Source organism: Anticarsia gemmatalis, chromosome 24, assembly GCF_050436995.1.
Source record: "Anticarsia gemmatalis isolate Benzon Research Colony breed Stoneville strain chromosome 24, ilAntGemm2 primary, whole genome shotgun sequence".
Taxonomy (NCBI): Eukaryota; Metazoa; Arthropoda; class Insecta; order Lepidoptera; family Erebidae; genus Anticarsia; species Anticarsia gemmatalis.
Genome location: NC_134768.1, coordinates 7,311,586 through 7,330,918, shown reverse-complemented (window position 1 = coordinate 7,330,918; position 19,333 = coordinate 7,311,586). Strand labels below are relative to the sequence as shown.

The following is a 19,333-nucleotide window of genomic DNA, read 5'->3' as shown; positions in this document are numbered from 1 at the left end:
TTTGAACATTCGGTTTGACAACTTTGACTCCGATTCAGTATAGAAATGCTGCTGAGTGATTAGTTTAGCTATTTGTCTAATGGACTATCAATTAATAATATTGGTTCTATAATTATTTATATAAATGACATAAAACATCATATTGAAGAATTACGTCATAATCATTTCTAAAAATTCTGCTAGAGATGATTTTGTTGCGTCATATGAATAAATTTGTAAAACGGAAAAGTTCATTGCTTTCTTGAAAACGAAAAAAGCAATCTTTATCCATAGCAGCAATATGCACTCAATAACACTTGGGTACTAGTGTGATGGATTCAAGGCCTAAACTCTCTCTCATGCCGAAAGGAGACTCGAACAAGACTGAAGGACTGTAAAGCGTTAAACATGATAGGTATAACTGATTTGTATGATTTTTAAATGCTTAATAATTTATGATTCCAACAACAAGCACTTCAATTCCATTCAAAAGTCATCAGAAAAATCAATCAAAACGGAATTTTCTAACATAATATTAGATACGGCTATTATCTGATACACAGAAGATCTATAGTTTCATACATTTGTACCCTCTTCCCCTCTTTCATAATGACCTCTAACTACTCCCATCTATCATGACGCACGTGACTGTGAAGGGAATGGAACGATTTCAAGAGTTTTTTAATAATACTCCCACATTTTCTGGTGTTTATATCCCGATTTGGCCGTAAGGCAAGTTTTAGCGGTCGTGACTTGGATGGGTAGGCAGTTATAAAGTGTTTATCTTTAACCCATGGATAAGAAGGCTAGGTGTTATGGCAATTAGGAATACCTACTTCATTATTGCTTTTTCTCTCTCGAAGTCTTTTATCATTATGTAATGGATATTACCCCTTTGTTAGGACAGGAATCATAATTCTATTCTAGTGTTTGTCTAAAAGGCGAACGGCAGGTTTATATGAAGAATTCGTACAGCTTATAAAATGTCATGTTTAGGTTTACTTTTTGTTTTAATTGGTAGCTAATATGATACACAAGCTTATTTTAAAATTCTTATATTTTTAAAAGTTGGGAGGTAAAAGTTATGTCCATTTTTAGAAGCCCCGATAGTTCGCTAAATTGCTCAGATGCTGTCAAAACCACAATTCAAAACAACAGCAAATTGGCGGATGCGTAGACGTCAGACGAAAAGTGACGTCTCATGAGATTTTCTTTTTCTTTAGTTGTCAACAAATATAAGCCATGGACCAAAAAATATTATTTAAATAAACAAATACTTTCTAATTAATCCGGACTTCTAAAAATAATACTCCCAAATAAAAATAAGTGACTTAGTCCCCTTAATAAGTGGTACAAATTCTGTAACGAAACAACACCAACTTTGAGCTGTACGAAATCTGCCGTTCTCCTTTCTGGAGTTTGGTATTCAAATTTTTAGTAATTCGATTATAATCTATTTTTATAGGAAATGTTCATAAAAGTATGATGATTTGCACGTTTATAGTATTAAGATAAAGTAGAAATTGTTGCAAAAACACATACAGTTGTAAGAATTATTATAGGTTACTTTACCGATTACCGTAACAAACACTAAAAACTCTGTAAATAAATTACACTGGACCACAATAAAATAACACAACGCTTTTGCACACGACTGTACAGTGTTCAGTAAAATAATATATTGCACAGAATAGTAATAAAAATGCAGACACGCACACACGTAAGGAGAATATTTCATTATTGCATGCACCTATTTTTCACTCTTTATTTTTGCAATAGCAAAATTGTACGCTTTGAAATTTCAATATATTTATATCAAATTTTATTTTATATTAAACAATTTAATATTATTGAATCACTGCTTTTTTCACGGAATTCTGAATATAATTATTTATTTTTGCTTTGAAATTAATTTTTTGCATGTTGTCATGTCGCGAAATGTGGGTACATTATAATTGACTACCCCTTTCGAGTGAACCTGACATGATAACGAATTACATTTTATTATTGTGTTCGATAGTCAAACGAATATTTCTTTTCTTTTCAGTCTTCCGATTCAAGACAATCGTTTGGAACTGAGTAATACGGTTGATTTTAGAGAATACTAACATTAAACATAAAGAAATTAAAGTACGAATACTTTTCAGGCATTGGTCAAAAAGGATTAAAGTCAATATGGTCGACAGTGAACGGAGATAACGGCGTAACTTACCTCAACCAAATAATCAATAATGATGCTTATTACACAATCTAAAGAATGCTAGGAGACTTGAAAATAAACTTCGTAAAAATATTGACACATGAATGTCAAATACAGTACACTCCTTTTGGCTACGCCATCGGATAAGTGTCGTTTACGATGAAAAGGTTCAAGAAACCTTAATTTGAAGTTTGTGAACATCTAGTCGTAACTGCACTTGATTTCGTTATGTGCAGTAGAAAGAGATAAATATACATAAACCCACCAAGAGGAAACGCAATAGAGATAGTGTAATAGGTTTTGTTACATAAAAGTTGACAAAAATACCCCAGAAATATTGACGAAATGAAAAAAGGAATATCATCAAAAAATAACAAAAAAAAAGCCTAGAAAGTCAGAGCCAATTGACAGCTGATTTTTTTAAATTAAGAGTTTTATTTTCAATTCTCATTTTTTGTCGACTTTTATTTATTTTTCAATTATTATTAGGAACACGTATTAATAATGTAAATAACACTATTTATTTTGTTATATTAACTAAGTGGTACTTGCTGACTTGTACAATAAAAAACTAATTTCGCATTTAAGACAACTAAGCATTTGCCCTGATTATGTTAATAATTTATTAATATTTGTATTAATTGTACTAATTATTTATTGTGGAATAAATGAAATGAATACTAATGTTTTAACCATTTATTTAGTAACCCTACTAACCTACCATGATGCGATTATTCTTGCGTATTTGTGTTTTTGTTTTTGTTATGCTATCTTCCTTACTCTTATAATAAATGGTAGAGACAGATCTGTAAAATTAAACACAAATAGCAATAATCGCGTCATTAAGATAATTTCTTCCTATTTTTGTCAATGATAATAATTAACCTTTGTCCTAACATAACAATGTATTGCTGTTACTGATCAAATTACTAACTGCAGATGGATGTAGTAAGTATGAAAACAAAGTCTGGAATTGCAATTATTCCGAATATACATTCTATTAATATTATAAATGCAATTTTGTGGTGTGGATGTAATTGCGTTAGTTTCTCTTTCATTCAAAAATTGTTGAACGGATTTCAATTAAATCTAGTAAGCAGATAGTGTATAACTTGGAGTACCAAAAAGCGAAGCTTTTGCCTTGAAAAATATTTTGCCATAGAAGAAGTCGCAAATAGAAACAAATAGATAAGTTTATATTAACAGATACATCTAACATCTAATACTCAATAAAAAAATTAGGATGCCATTTTGACCTATAATAATGTCACAAATCCCTTCATCATTGAACTGTATGTAGACCTACATAGAAAGTTTCATTGAACTATACACTGTCTAGACAACATCCCATTGGCCTTTGATTTGAAACCCATAGGTATACAATACATCAATTTGCAAATTCTAAAACATTTGATGCAATTGATCCCTTTCTCAAAATGAGAATAGAAGAATAAACTCAAATCCATACTAATATTATAAAGCTAAAGAGTTTGTTTGTTTGAACGCACTAATCTCAAAAACTACGGGTCCAATTTGGAAAATTCTTTCAGTGTTAGATAGTCCATTTATCGAAGAAGGCTGTAGGTTATATAACATCACGCTACGATCATTAGGAGCGGAGTAGAAACGAAAAATGTTACAAAAACGGGTAAAATTATGACCCATTCTCTCTTATGTGACGCAAGCGAAGTTGCGCGGGTCAGCTAGTATATTACAGTTGAACTAATAATGAAACTGTCAGAAAACTAAAACGACAGTAAAGGTGCTCTTGAGTACAGTATAATGTAATTTAACCGAAGATCGGGGTTGGGCGAATGAGGCGTGCGATACGTGACCGTCTGGTAGGTTGGAAAGTAATAAAAAAGGTAAGAGTCGCTACTTTTGCTGAGGATATCGAGATTTTATATGGAAACTAGCTTTTGTGTTCTACAGACATATTTTTATACTGGTCTTACTTTTAAATTTTTTGCTAATTGGTAAAGCAGACGCTGATAAATAATAATAATGAAATTAAGCCTTAAACTTGTAAGACAATCTGATTAGCGCCTCTAGTGGACGATGTCGGAACTATTTTATAGTACATATTAAATGTAAATTTTCAATATTCTATAGAACTCTGCGCTATAATAGGCCAAAGTTTTGTTTCTGTTCATTGTGTTGCGGAGAAAGATCGGTAAAATTACTTTTGAAAATACTATATGCGTGAATTTTATTGAATCCGTATGGGGTTAGTAGAAAACTTATTTTCCAAATTCTATAGCACAGAGTGGTTCCAAGGGATGTTCAATATTGTCACTTGCGTCATCTAAGGGTTCGAACCCTGAAACTTTTTAAACTGGCGAACAATTTCTTTCACAACACGCCACGTCCCTCAGCTTTTAGGGTCAACGTAGATAGACGCCTGGTACTTCAAGGGCTGCAGATTGGTGTAACAAAATGTGTTACAATCAGTATTTTTTATGATAGTATAATTCATTTACTTATCTTCTTTACTCACTAAATCAATATAATTTATTTAAAAAAAATTACCTGTGTATTTTTACCCAAGTCAAATACAATATTTTACAACAGCCAATAAAATAAAGAATTACTAAAATAATGTTCATGATTTATTAACTACACTGCTTCAGTATAACAATGAAGCAAACCGAATTCCATAAATTGTTTTATTGTATTTCACAAAATATTTTAAAAACGAGAATAATCTATCCTAAATAACAAAAATGAATAGAAAAAACGTTTATAAAAAGCAAAGGCGAATTATCACAGAACAAAATAAATTTCTCCCCTCTTTATCATTTTCCGATCCTATCTGCGTTGTTCCTTAAAATATGCCACATACATTTGTTAGGGCCTCAGGGATAAAATCTACATAAACTTGGTCAGGTTTCGGCCAACATGTCTTGTATAATATCGTTCCCTTAGGGAAGGAAGATATTAAAATAAGTTGCCAGCTTTTTGTTTTGGTTTTTGGAAGGAAACTGTTGTGATATAGAGTAGGAAAATTCAAAGTTTAATCGCTAAATATTATATTAGTTTATTTTTAGGTTTATTATTCTACTGGCAGTCTTGAATAATTTTGCTCCTGATCCATAAATAGTAGCAAAAATTCAGTATCTCGTTGTAATACTTACATTTCTGTTAAAATAGTTATATTTTACGTAAAAAATATTTATTTTCACACAAAAATAAAATTCACTAAGTTTACTTAGTAATTAAGTGTAACTAATAATAAGAAAAATCATATTTACAATTGTAGAATTAGGTAAAACAATTCTACTGGTCGCATTGCAACGTTATACGGCACCGGCCAAAGATTATGTTGCTGTTATTTTCTTTCAGCGTGGCAATAATCATCCACACATCTTTGTAATTTTCATAACTAAGACTAGGATGCAGGCAGTGACAGCCGAGTGGTATAAGTTGACACCTCCCACTCAAGTGGTCGCAGGTTCGAACCCGAGGCAACACACCAATGACTTTTCGAAGTTATGTGTGTATTAGAAATAATTATCACATGCTCCAACGGTGAAGGAAAACATCGTGAGGAAACCTTGCATGTCTAAAATTTGTTAAAAACATTTATTGAGGGCATGCAAAGTCCCCAACCCGCACTTCTCGCCCAGTAGTGGGACAGTAATGGGTTAAATTTATTATTATAATTTATTAAGACTAGGATCTTAAGATTTTATCTTTGATACTGTCGGTTTTTTAATACTTTGATTATGGATATATGACACTCTCTTTAAGAAATATTTCTTGAATTTGAATCCCTAATTCGCAATCTCGCCGTACAAAGGTCGTAAACTTTTACAACAGTCTATTGCACTTAAAAATAGTGACGGCACAATCTAAAATGAACTTCTGTCATCTCCATAACCAAGTAAAAAGGTGCAGATAATCTTGTACAAAGCATTACTAGAAATGAGATTCGCTAAGCAGCATTGTAAAAAACATTCTTAGCTCCCTTACGCACTAGCTAATGGTGAAGGAGCAGTGATAGTCGAGTAGTATAAGTTTGTACCTCCAACGCTAGTGGTCGTAGGTTCAAACCCGAGCTAACACTGACTTTTAGAAGTTATGTATGTATCAGAAATGTTATCACTTGTCCAACGGTGAAGGAAAACATCGCGATGCAACTTTGCATCTGATAGTTCTTTAGAACAGTTCTTGAAGGTATGCAAAGTCCCCAACCTGCAATCGGCCAGCGTGGTGGACTTAAGGCCTAACCCCTCCCTCATTACGGGAGGAGACCCTTGCCCAGCAGTGGGACATTAATGGAATAAATTTATGAGTAGCGGTTCACAGACGGTTGCACATTAATCTGTAACCGCGCGGCTAACAGCTCCCGTGGTTAGCCGCTAGTGGGTAAGGAAGCTAAGAATGTCTTTAACAATGCTCGTGAAAGATAATGTTATCACTACCTACTGAGACAGTTAATCGTTCTATGTTAATGACAGCAGTCAAATAAATGTTACTGCCCATTTTGTAGTAAATTTGTTATGAAAAGTAGCGCCTAGGGGTTTCAGCTCCTGATGTGTCGTAAAAGGAGGATTCAGGTTCTTTTCGTTTCGTTGTTCTTATGTGAAGAAAACCTGCTCAGAAAGGAAACGAGAGTTGCAAAATCATCTCGATTGACTGTGTATTCATAGAGTCATTGATTTCGCTTCCTTGCAAAATTTTACTTAATTTTGTTAATATAATTGAGCCATCTGTCATAAATTTTATTTAATTGCATGACATACAGGTTGAACTCGAGTTTTATTCTGTTCCAAGATTATTTCTTTATCTGTCGAGCCACAAACCGTTAACCTAAACCTAGTTATCTCGTGTAAAAGTATACAATTAGTATGTTTGTCAGAAGTTTGGTTATCACAATTAGGCTCTGGTTAATTTAAAAACAGATGGCAGTAAGGGGAATGAGAAAACTGGTTAGATTACAGAATGATCTTATTACGATAAGGTGTAGTGTAGTGAAACCAAAAACATTTTATACTTACGAGTATACCTTCACGTAGAGTTCAAAGCAAAGATATGTACATCCTTTTTATCAATGCTAATTAAATGAATTGCTACTTCAAAGTAATTTTAATATAATGTTGTTTTTAATATTGGAAAAGAACAATAGTAAAATACTAGGACAAATACGCGTGTGGTGGGTTCAAATCCCATCCGGGATAAATCTTTGTGTGATGAGCACGAGTATTTGTTCTGAGCCTGAATGTTAATTTATCTATATAAGTATGTATTAAGAAGTATTTAAGTATGTATATCAGTTATTTGGTTACCATAGTACAAGCTCTGCTTAGTTAAGAATCAAATGACCGTGTGTGAATTTTCCAATATATATTATTATAGGACTGTACTAAGAGTTCAGAATCTTTGAATTTCAAGTTAGATGTTTTGCAATAAACTGTGTACCAGGTACCGTATCGATATATCGTTTGATGCATTCAGTCAACGGCTACTTTAGCTTTTACGGGTGTATAAAATTGTCGTAAAATGTAGTGGATAGCTACACAAGAAGATTAGTTTTATATTAAAGTGTAGCAGCTTTTAATATTATCTACTGGGAGATTAAAATTCAAATAATACTAAGATTAAGGCTTCGATCGTATTGGTATGTAGTTAAAAGCACAAATTTAATATGAAATAACTGTCTAAAGTAATGATATGACGTTGAGTATTATTTGCATTAAATTTTTAAATTCATTGGCTTTTGTCTAGCCCTGTGGGAAAAAAGCGTGATTTTATGTGGTGGAATGTAACAAATAAAAATCGAATTGGGCGAATCTAATCTGGAATCTAACAAATCATTGCTTCGACACGACAACAGGCGTCAATAAAGTCATTCAATTGACAGCTAAGTAAAAGGATGTCTTATATTAAATGTCTTTGACACTTGTTTAAAGTATTCGCTGCAAGTAGCACTTTGGGAACTTTTAAAGTACCCATTTGATTTTACCACTCACATTCCACAGATTCTTTTTTATACAAAAAACGTTTCTCTAAACCTCTTAACTGAACAAAAGTCGATATAAATCGGCATCATCCAGCCTCTCTATCAACATTTGGGGATACGGATCAGTATTCCCGGTACAATACAAATAGCGGTCATCTATTCCCGGAATGATTACACGTGGTACACATTCATAAAGTCTATTGAACGCAGCTTAGTCACATAGATTTGCGTCTAGTTATTTTGGTGTTTTCGTGGAAGCTTGAATAATATTTATTTGTAAGTAGATTTGTAATTATATTGTTTTTTCTATCTGAGAGCAGAACATAACGCATGTTGTGAATGAAGGTGTAGGACGGGGATATACATACATATACTATACCTTTTTTTTTTTTCGTCAGGAAAATGCATTACTGCATGTCCCGCTCCAGGGAGGTAGCGGGGGTCTGTCGGGCCCTCCCGCCGGCTAGGCGTTCCGGTTTTTAAATTTGGGCATACCGACTAAAAACCTGACGGTGTTCCTTCAACAGTCACCATGAAGTGGCCAGTACGCGGTACCTCCAATTGGATACTCCGCGTCCCACATATACTACACCTACGTTTCACTATTTACAAAATGATTTATTTTTTTACTGAACAATCTCAAGCTGAGTAAACTCATAGAGAGAATTCAAATATTAATTACATAAGCTCAATATCACCTTGGTCGACCCGGAAATCGAACCTAAGCTGACGTATACTCGCTCGGCCTAACGATACAGTCACATGATGGATATTAAACAGAATCCAAACTAAATTCGATTACAGTAACTTAGTAATATTATCTTCTAGATTAAAATTTAAAAACGAAGAATTGTTGAAAGATAAAAGAGAATATTTTAATGAAAAGTGGAAAAATCCTACAATTTACAGCCAGCGAAAATCTTTTACATTTTACAAAAATAAATTGATCGAATCGACAGTCTGTTTACCTTTAGAAAGAGCGGGCACTTCGGAGTATATTTCACATGGAATCCAATATATCGTTTTGACACGTAGCGCCGTGCCGGAGAGAAATTCAATTTACTTTCAATCAGATCACTTCACAATCTTGCTTCCTTTGTTCTATGGGGAGGCGTTATGGTATTAGTTAGATTTTGGGAATATAAAGCTTAAGTTATGCTATTTATGAAAGCTTGTTCAGACATAACGCTGATGCAGAGTCAATATGTAGCGTAGCGGTAGGTATAGTGGCGAAAAACATATAATAGGCGGTTCAGGTGTCATTTTTGCAATAAAACGATTTTCATTTTTTTTTGAGTTGTGGCCCTTTTAAGGAGCGATAAAATAATGCGCTATTCTTTCAATTTGTATTATAAATGCTTACGGTTGTACCGACTATTTTGCTCGAATTACTAAACTTTCAGTTCGAATAATTCGACTACCTACGGTTGTAGTGAGTAACACTCGTATCTATAGAAATCTTAAGGCTGTATTATACTCGTATAATTTTGCCAAAGGCGAAAACTGGAAGATTCAGGAACTTATTACACACAGACAACGAACTTATAGTCCAAGTAGTAGGGTATACGTCTGCAAATTAAGAGGTCACGGGATAGCTCATTTTATTCAATATTTGCTAGAATTTTTAGTGGAAAAGGTAGCGGTGCTTTATTAGTGTCTTCTGAAACGACGCCGAAGGTTTCAAATAAATCTTGGTTGGAATAAATGTACTAACTTTTTATCAAATAAAACCTTGATCTATCTGTCAGAAAAGTACGTTAACCCGTGCTCAGTTTTCAGCACGAAGTTTTTTCGTCTGAGCCAATATGATGCTAAAATCGTTACTAATGTTTATGTGAAAATGCATTTGTTTGTCTATATTTTACAAAATAAAAAAAACTTGAAACTAGCAGGATATTAGGTCATAGGTAACACTTTAACTTTTCAAAAATTCTCCCCTAAGCGGCTGAAAGCGGAACTGAAACATTCAACGTGTACAAAGTCGCACGGGTCAGTTTGTATAAGATATGTAAGTACGTGACAGTTTTATATAGCTGCGAAGAGTGGTAGACCTTCTAAGATGACTCTATGTGAAATTGGTAATATTTCATATTTTAACATTAACCCTTGTACTGTGACAGTCGAAAAAAACTACATCCAATAACATTAGAAGCCAATCCCATTTGAGACAATATTATATCTCATAAAAGTTCATATTTTAGGCTGTCAATGTACGGCTTATGGTAGGTTCATATTGAGATAATAATATAGTTTTATTTTTCTTACAAATTACATTCAACTATAATAACAGAACTTTTAAGTTTAACTTGGTTTTTGTGTATCCTTAATCATTACTTACTTATATAACTAATCCTTTTTTCTGTCTAAGCCGTATAGGTCTTGAGAGCCAAGAACGAAAGTGTACTATTTCTACCTGACGCCTCCTTAATTATCTTATTATGAGTTGAAAATAATTTGTCATTTTTTCAACACTTAAAAAGCCTTTAGTTCTGTTCAAGTGTATTTGTGTTTACAAACGGATGGCATATGACTATAAGAGTACGTTCACATGACAAGCGTTCAACGCGCATTTATAACTACTAACAACATATCGCACCTTGATAACGACAACGTCACTATACGAAAATCAGGTAATCTTTACTGTAAGCGCATCCTTTCATTGCTAGGCATGAACTTTAAAATGCAAAGACTCCTGTGAACGTAGGTCTCATAGAAACCGCTAGATGGCGTGGTGTCGTTATGTCGTTTAAGGGGGGGGAGCGTATGACGTGGCGTGATATCGGCACATTTTTAGTAGTGACGGGGACGTTAAAGAGATAAGTGCTTGGTCTGTGAAGGATAACGGCATTTTTTGTTTAGTGTCGTTTTGCAGTAAATCTAACCGGTAAGTTATATGTTTTAATTAAAGTTATATCGTTTTTATCGTGAAAGTGACATTATTACATTAAGTTCTAACAAATCTATAACGATTTATTCAGAGTGTTAATGTCACGTTTCGTTTAATGACACTATTACTTTAATTTCTCATATTTTTTCGTCAACTTACAACGACATTATGTCATAAGTGTCATTGATAGTTAATTGAATTCACTATGTTTAATTTTCTTTAAAAAGTGATATTGACACAGTTTCTTTAGTGACTCTTCACTGTCATTTCTTGTAAGAAATCACTATTATTATTTAAACTGTGAGAGACATATTAGTGATAAAGCCGATGTCATTCAAATTTTCTTCAAAAATAATGGAATGTAAGATAAACATTACGACACTTCAGAAAATAAGCCTTTATATTTTTAGTATTTTTATGGTTATTTCTCTCTAAGTTAATTGGTAAACGTTTTAGTTTGTTTTGTGACAGCATTTTGCAAGCTTGACAAAAACATATCTTATTATTTACAGTTACAATGCCACCTACGAACCCGCGGTCTTTGAAGTTAAAAAATATTATCAAAGATTTGAATAAGTTCGATTCCGAAGATAACTCATTCGCTTCAGAAGATAACTCATTCGCTTCAGAAGATGATCATCAGCCAAATTTTCCACATAATTTACAAAGCTCTGTGTCTCCATCGCAAAAAGAAAACTTACGTGTTGCTGAGAAAGATAATAATAGGAAAGTATACAAACCTGCGTTAAAATATTATTCGCCGAACGATCAGTCTGAGACAAAAAAAAAACAGTCACATTTAACTGAGAGACCTAAAAATGTGCAGCAAACGCAGAGTTTTCGAAACAGAAAATCATCGTGTTCCTCTTGTTCTGGCGAAGATTTTTCTCCTGCTTCTGATGACGATAAAGAATACAAACCTTCTGCCGCCGATAGTTCATCGTCACATAATTCACTGCAAAGTACTTCAAAGAAACCCGTTAAGCAAAGTTGCAAAGCTCAATACAAAACTACGCTAAGAAAGAATTCTTCAAGTTCGTCTTCTGGATCGAGTTCTAGTACCTCTACTTCTGATTCCACCAGCACCAATTCTGATTCCACCAGCTCTGACTCTGACTCCAGTAGTTCTTCTTCTGACACAGAATCCATCTCACGTAAAAAAACAGAGGGTGGTCCTCAACCAAAAAAACAAAAACAAATAGTTACACCTGAAAAGCAAGAACCTACAATTACATTACCTGAAATACAATCTTTATCTACTTTACAGCAACTGAAAGGCATGTACAACATGTCTTCGTCGGATGACCAAGATTGCAGTATACCTGAACCAGAATGTGATTATACAGACATCACTAATGAGCTCTTCAGCAATAACTCAGATAATCAATTCACTGTAGACAATGTTAACAATTACAACCCTCCTATTAACTCCAACTCAACACACAATCATAACGGAAAAACCCCACTCTCTTTAAAAACTATAGCAACTCAAGTTATTCACAGGTTTGGATTATCGTTGCCACCATACGACAAAACCACTGAAAACCAAGACGAATCGTTGGTAGTAGAATCACAAGTGGTCAATAACAAAAATAATCCATTGCCACTGAAAACACTTGCGATAAGAATAATTAATAATGGCGTAGACTCGTTAAGAGACGTTGGCATGCCTTGTGAGCTTCCAACTGAATGTCCAAGTACTTCTTCATCGTCAAAAAAGTCGCGTAAACGAAAGAGAGGTGTAAACAAAGCAGCTTTAGCTAAAAAACTACGCAATAGGGGTTTAGAGTACAAATGTTTAAGATCAAATACCTTGAAACCTGCGAGGAAAATGGGACCTACGTGTAATGATCGTTGTCGGTTAAAATGTTCAGAGAAATTAACAGAGCATCAGCGAAAAGTTATTTTTGACAGGTATTGGAATTTAGGATCTGTGTCTCTACAAAGAGAATTTATTGCCAAACACATGACTGAAGTAAAACCCAAATATCAATATAAAAAAATAGACAGCAACCGGAAACCTAAACATGCATTTTATCTAACTATTGACAACATAAAACAAAAAGTTTGCAAGATTTACTTTAAAAGGACTTTGGGGATCAATGACAGACCGATACGCACTGTAATCGAAAAACTGAATTCTTCTGGGATAATTGAACCGGATCTGCGTGGTAAACATGAAAAACATAATCAAGTTAGAGAGGATCTTCTGTCTGGCGTCCGACGACACATCGATAGTATTCCTAGAATTGAGAGCCATTATTTGAGGAAACAAACCACACGAGAATACATTGATGGTGGTAAGAATATTACAGATTTGTACAATGACTACAAGAAAGATTGTGAAGACAAGGGTGAAGATTTCGTTAAAATACATATATATCGGAAGGTATTTAATCAAGATTTTAATATAAGTTTTTTTATTCCTAAAAAAGATCAGTGTGGCGATTGTGTTGCGTATAAAAATGCAGAACCAGTTGAAAAAGAAAAGCTTCAAGAGAATTACAATAAACATTTGATTGAAAAAGAAAAGAGTAGGGAAGAAAAAACTAACGATAAAAAAGCAGTAGACGAGAATCATATAGTAGCATGTTACGATCTCCAAGCAATGTTACAAGTACCTAAAGGTGACGTTTCCGGATTTTATTATAAATCCAGACTGAACTGTTTAAATTTTACTATCACTGAATTAAAGACCGATTTGACAGAATGTTATTTTTGGAATGAAGTTGAGGGCCAGAAAGGAGCCAATGAGATAGGTTCTTGTGTTTTTAGATATCTTCGTGAAAAGTCAGTTTCGTCATCTGAGAAGTTACATATAATTTTCTACAGTGACAATTGCTGCGGCCAGCAGAAAAACCAGTTTATATTTTCTATGTATATCTATGCTGTAAAGAATCTTCCTAATATACAGTCAATAACTCACAAGTTTTTGATAAAAGGTCATACTCAGAATGAAGGTGACTCCGTTCATTCGACCATAGAGAAACAGATTAAAAAGACTCTCAAATCTGGGCCAATTTACGTTCCTGACCAATATATAACCGCCATTAGAGAAGCAAAAAAAAAAGGAAAGAAATACGAAGTGAAGGAAATGAGCCACACTGAATTTTACGACATTAAAAGTCTCCAAGAATATAAGTTATCTAAAAACACGGAAGGCGAAACGATCAAAATAAATGATATAAAAATTATAAAAATAGAAAAGACTGAAGAATCTACAGGTACGAAAGTTAGCTATAAGACATCATACGTACAAGAAGAATTTAAAGAAGTCAAATTACAAAGCCAAAGACGAGCCAGACCAACATTAAAACGATTGTATACCGCAAGAATACCTTTAGCAGAAAGAAAGAAAGAAGACTTGACATCTCTTATTAGACAACGTGCTATACCACTTTACTATGCTTCTTCTTTTTATAATAGTATTATTATGTAACTTATGTAAGTCCTCGCCATATCTGATATATTTTTAGACTGATTATTATAATGTTAATTTTGATCTCTTTTTAATATAATTTTTTATACTGTTTACGTTTTACGTTACCAAACAAGTTTTGTAGAAGTTTTACTGGCATGAATTGCCGATATTTTTATTACTTTTTTTTAGTTTGATGTTAAAATTAAGAAGGTTTATGTATATGACATTTTTCTGTGATTAAACGTATAGATTTAAGTATAATTATTATACTAGACGTGAAACGTTAAGTTACCTACTTATGTAGATTTAAACGGCATTAGCCTTGTTACCTGTTTTGATTTTTGAATTTACGTTAACCTTAATAAACAATGAGAAAAGTGTCTTAAAGAATTTAATAAAAGTGCCAATGTTCCTTTTTTTTAATAAGAAATAAAGAGTTTTGTAATACATAAATTATTCTTTTATTTAAAACCATTTCTAATTTACCTACTATCTAATTTTAGTGACGTTATTTCATAATCTGAAGGTTTAGTGCCGTTATTCCTAATTTTGAGCCATATCACAAAATAAATAAATTACGAATGATAGTGACACTAAACGAAATTTTCAAAAAATACCGTGTTTTAAAGGGGTTGAAATTAAATTAGTATGCCGATCTTAAAACTGACTTTGTTTCCTATAAATACTGCTGAAAACCGGACTTAAAAATCTTCATTTAAGCCAAAATTGCATTCTTCGAATATTTTGGAATTTTGATCGCTTATTACTCAAAAGTATCTTTTTTGTGTAGTGACGTTGTCGTTATCAAGGTGCGATATTGTTTGGGTCGTAGACATGCCTACGCGCGTATGAACTTTGTAGTTCACAAGTATTATCAAAATGCACATTGAGCGCTTTTCATGTGAACGTGCTCTATCTATACTAATATTATAAAGCTGAAGAGCTTGTTTGTTTATTTGTTTGAACACGCTAATCTCAGAAATTACTGGTACGATTTTAAAAATTCTTTCAGTGTTATATATTCCATTTATCGAGGAAGGCTAAAAGCTATATATCATCACGCTACGACCAATAGGAGCATAGTGCCAGTAAGAAATGTTACAATAACAGGCAAAATTATGACCCATTCTCTTATATGTGACGCAAGCGAAGTTGCGCGGGTCAGCTAGTATATTAATATGACGTAAATGTTACGTAATGTATTAATTGTAACAGCAGGCTACAATACGTCACAATCTGTACACACACTTCCGTCTCTATGGCATCAGTTTCAAAGGACGGGTAGCAGACAGTGTATTATTGACAGCTTGCCTGTATAGTAATGTATACTAACACATGCTTGAATGCGTGTATGCACATGACGCAGGGTGTTCCCGGAGCTGTGTGGTAGGTCGTGTATTGTGAATGAAATGACGTCTCAGTTTATACAAGGTTACATTATATAGATATGTTGAGACGATATCGTCCCCGTAGAACGAAAAGTCATTAAGTAACAAAATGTTCAAAATCGACTTATAAATACCAATAAAATCAGTAATTTTTTCTCCATATTTCTGTCTTACTCTCGTATTCATAACGTAATTATTTAGAAAAATGTAAATCGCGAGACTTAATTAAGTACATTATTTGATTTGTGACAGTTGAGTTACAAGTAACTAAGTCACCTGATTACTTTTTCTCTTCTTTGTTGAAAAAGATACTTACGCATTAAAGTTCCTTATCTACTTTTTCCGCATTACTCCCTATAGGCATGTCTTAAAAAATTGTAATGCGAAAACTCATCAAAGTGACTTAGTAATTTTATTGTATGTGATATTTTGTGCGAAAAGTAACTAACTACCATTAATTATTTTTCGAGCTATATTATTTAAGACCAGACGTTTAAAAGAAAAAACGACAACTAACTATAGTGTTCTGGTTAATATTTTCCCTGACTGTAGATGACATAACACATTAGAGTATTATAATTAAAATGTTTTGGCTACTTTTCACTAAGCAAAAACACTACTAGATGAAAGGTTGGTAACTATGTCCCGTGATACGATGCTACTTAGTGAGATTACGCCCTTTGACCTTAGGACCCTCGCCGCGCCCGCGCATTATTGCAGTCATTCGCAGAGGCGTATTTTAAGATGGCGCGCCCTGGGCTCCGCTAGCTTTCCGCCCCATCAAGGAATGAAAAAACTAAACTTTATTTTCATTTTTAACAAATTAGTTTTTTACATTGTCCTGATCAATTTTATTTATTAAATTGGCTTTAATCGACCTTCACCTCCTCTGGGCAGGCTGAGTCGTCCAGATCTGTAATGCTCAGTTCCGCGGTCTTTGTGGGCCTGGACACTCGGAAGGTGTCCTCCCCGATAACTTTCCTCAATTTAGAGGCCAGGACATCCGCTTTTCCGGTTCCTGACCCCTGGGAGCTCAACATTCGAGCTCCCGTAGCCGCAACCCCGAAGCGGACTATTTCATTGTCGGCTTGGTTTATTTTGTCCTCTGCGTCCCTAATAATGTCTCTATATGTCGCACCGCTTTTTGCCGCCTTCAGCTGCAGCTGGAGCCCGAAGATTGGGCGCCTTCTTCTTCCTCCTTCTTTTATTACAGAATTGATGAGTATCTAAACGACAATAGCTCTTGGGATTAGTCGCTCGCTTGATTAGGATTCTTTGAAATTAGGGAACTTTGCCATAAATTGTATAAACTCAGTAGCAGTAGGTCTAAATATTGTAAAATATGGGCACTTAATGATGCAAATAGGTGATGTTACATACAATTTGATGTTAATCATAAAACTGTCACTTTTTTTCTTTTATATTGTTCACAACCAATGTGCTCACTTGTTGCCCATATTCTTATTATCACATGCTAGTAGGTGCTCCCAACATACGGTATGATCAGAGACTAATAAATAACCTAACTGTATTCATTTTCCTTAATTGACGTTTAGTCTATATCGCTGATTGTTGGCAGCTCCTCGCATGATCAATTATTGTATCAACCACATTGTAAAACTTTTGGGGATTGAAAAGAGTGGCCGTGAGTTTCTAGCTCTTCTCATAAGGCTCCACCCCCTTTCCGAGCTAGTGGTAGATTCAGTAATTGTAACGACTATCATAAGTGTCAATATTTGACCTAAATGAATAAATGATTTGATTTTGATTTTCTTGCCCTTTTTGTCGGCTTCCGTAGCCTCGGGCGCCTTGCTATTTTTCCCGACGAACTGCTACTCTTTGGCAGCCGTCGGTTTAGAGGCCACTGCACTGTAAGACGCGGCTGTTTACCCTGCTTCTCCTTGGTCCGTAGACCTGTGAGCTGCGGTGCGGTGGCGGTGGCGTGGCGAATGCGTTAGCAGGTACAGCTGAGGACGCTGCCCCTGGTTTTTCTGGCGCGGGGGTTGATGCCCGTTGCCTGTGACATGTGATCGACCTCCTCTTGCAAGCGATAATTCTGGGCCTGACGCGCCAAATTCTCCTTCGTGGCATACTGCCTGCTCGACTCCGACACTGCCAGTTTGACGTTCCTGGCAGCGTCTTTGAGGGACTTTATAAAGGTCACCCTTGAGGTGACCGGATTTGTCGGCCACCTCCACCACTGCCTAGTGGTGCGTAAGGATGGTGTCCGCCAGCTGGATGGTGAATTTGTCCTTAGGGTCATTGTCTGACACTTGCTAAAACTGGGCGTGCTCCGACCCTCCGCAACTATGCTATGCAGTCAATACGGCTGGGCTTCTTGCCCCCGATCTCCTCGGGTTTGAGCTTCTCGCCTCTCCCACTTACATCATTTGGGTTCGTTTTCAAATTTATATTATCCAAACAGTTCCCGCGAGTGTGGTGGCAAGTATCGTTCCACCGAGGTAGAGGCCCCATAATCCGGTGACCCTTATACTACTGGAGGGCGGGAGGTGCCCCAGTGGCCGCTTGCGTCTGGTTTTTCTGGCGCGGGGGTCCCCGCAAAGCGAATGAACTCTGACCACGCAAGGCCCCTAAAGGGGGCGCCACTGCTGGAGTTACTCGGGATTTTCACAGAGGTGGTCTCCTCGCGACCCAGCCGGTTAAGGCAAGGCCCTCGGTCAAGGATGGACGGATTTACGATAACCGACGGTTGACGAGGGCGGCAGCGGCCTGGCTCTTCGTCAGCTCGGGGCAGTGTCGTGACGTGTGACGGCTCACCTGTCCCGCACCTGTGTCCTCTGCAAACAGAGGGACACGCGCAGTAATTTTTTGTTACTCGCGATCACTGTTTCCCCAACCATTCAATTCTACTAAGCCCCCTCACCCCGACAAGATGCAGACCCAAGAGAGGAAACCGGCCCGGGCTATAGCCCTTCTAGCCCTAGGGTAAATACACCCCTGCAAGGAAAGATTTGTTAAATCTTTGTGTCAAAGGTGTCATACTAAGCGAACTTTATCCTTGGTATGAATCTTTACCTGTTAGTAACGATGTGTTGGATAGGCTATGTGAGCCTGACGTCACTTAGCTCGAGGAAGAAGAGGAAAATGATGTGGCTACATCATTAACGCTGTTCTATTGATGATTTTGTAACGTGTTCTTGTTCATTATGTTTTAATTAGGTTTTGTATACTTAAAGACAGTTTTTTTTTCAATAAATGTTGCCTAAGAATGTTGTTTTACTTTTATACTTTTCAACTGATAGGACACTAGTTTTAAATTAGGCAATAAATTAATAAATAAGCAAAGTCTATTTAGTTGGGTATTTTATTTAGACATAGTTATGTAAAATATGTTTTACTCCTAAAATAACTAACTGATTTTAGTTACTAGTATAATATTTAAATGCTGGTGCGAAAACTAACTAACTACATGTGAAAAGTAACTAAGTGACAGATAAATAGGAAAACCTTGGGGTAAAACAAATTATCCTTTACA

The 19,333-nt window shown here is 35.1% G+C and overlaps 2 protein-coding genes across 5 annotated transcripts in view; both read left to right on the top strand.

The window, feature by feature from the left end:
- Osi3 (Osiris 3) overlaps positions 1-2,863 on the top strand; it is a 31,250-nt gene extending 28,387 nt beyond the window's left edge. For 2 of the 4 annotated variants that reach the window (XM_076130355.1, XM_076130353.1), the window contains one exon: positions 2,127-2,863. In XM_076130355.1, coding sequence (XP_075986470.1) covers positions 2,127-2,147 — 21 coding nt within the window. In that variant the 3' untranslated portion in view covers positions 2,148-2,863. Of the gene's footprint in view, positions 1-2,026 lie in introns of all 4 variants that reach the window. The other 2 variants (XM_076130354.1, XM_076130352.1) reach the window with 1 other exon arrangement.
- A 5,492-nt stretch (positions 2,864-8,355) lies between these two features.
- Positions 8,356-15,132, top strand: LOC142983446 (uncharacterized). The gene is made up of 2 exons (XM_076130319.1): positions 8,356-11,025; positions 11,541-15,132. Exon 2 carries the CDS (start codon positions 11,546-11,548, stop codon positions 14,465-14,467), a length of 2,922 nt encoding a protein of 973 aa, XP_075986434.1. The 5' UTR covers positions 8,356-11,025; positions 11,541-11,545; the 3' UTR covers positions 14,468-15,132.
- Positions 15,133-19,333: the final 4,201 nt, after the last annotated feature.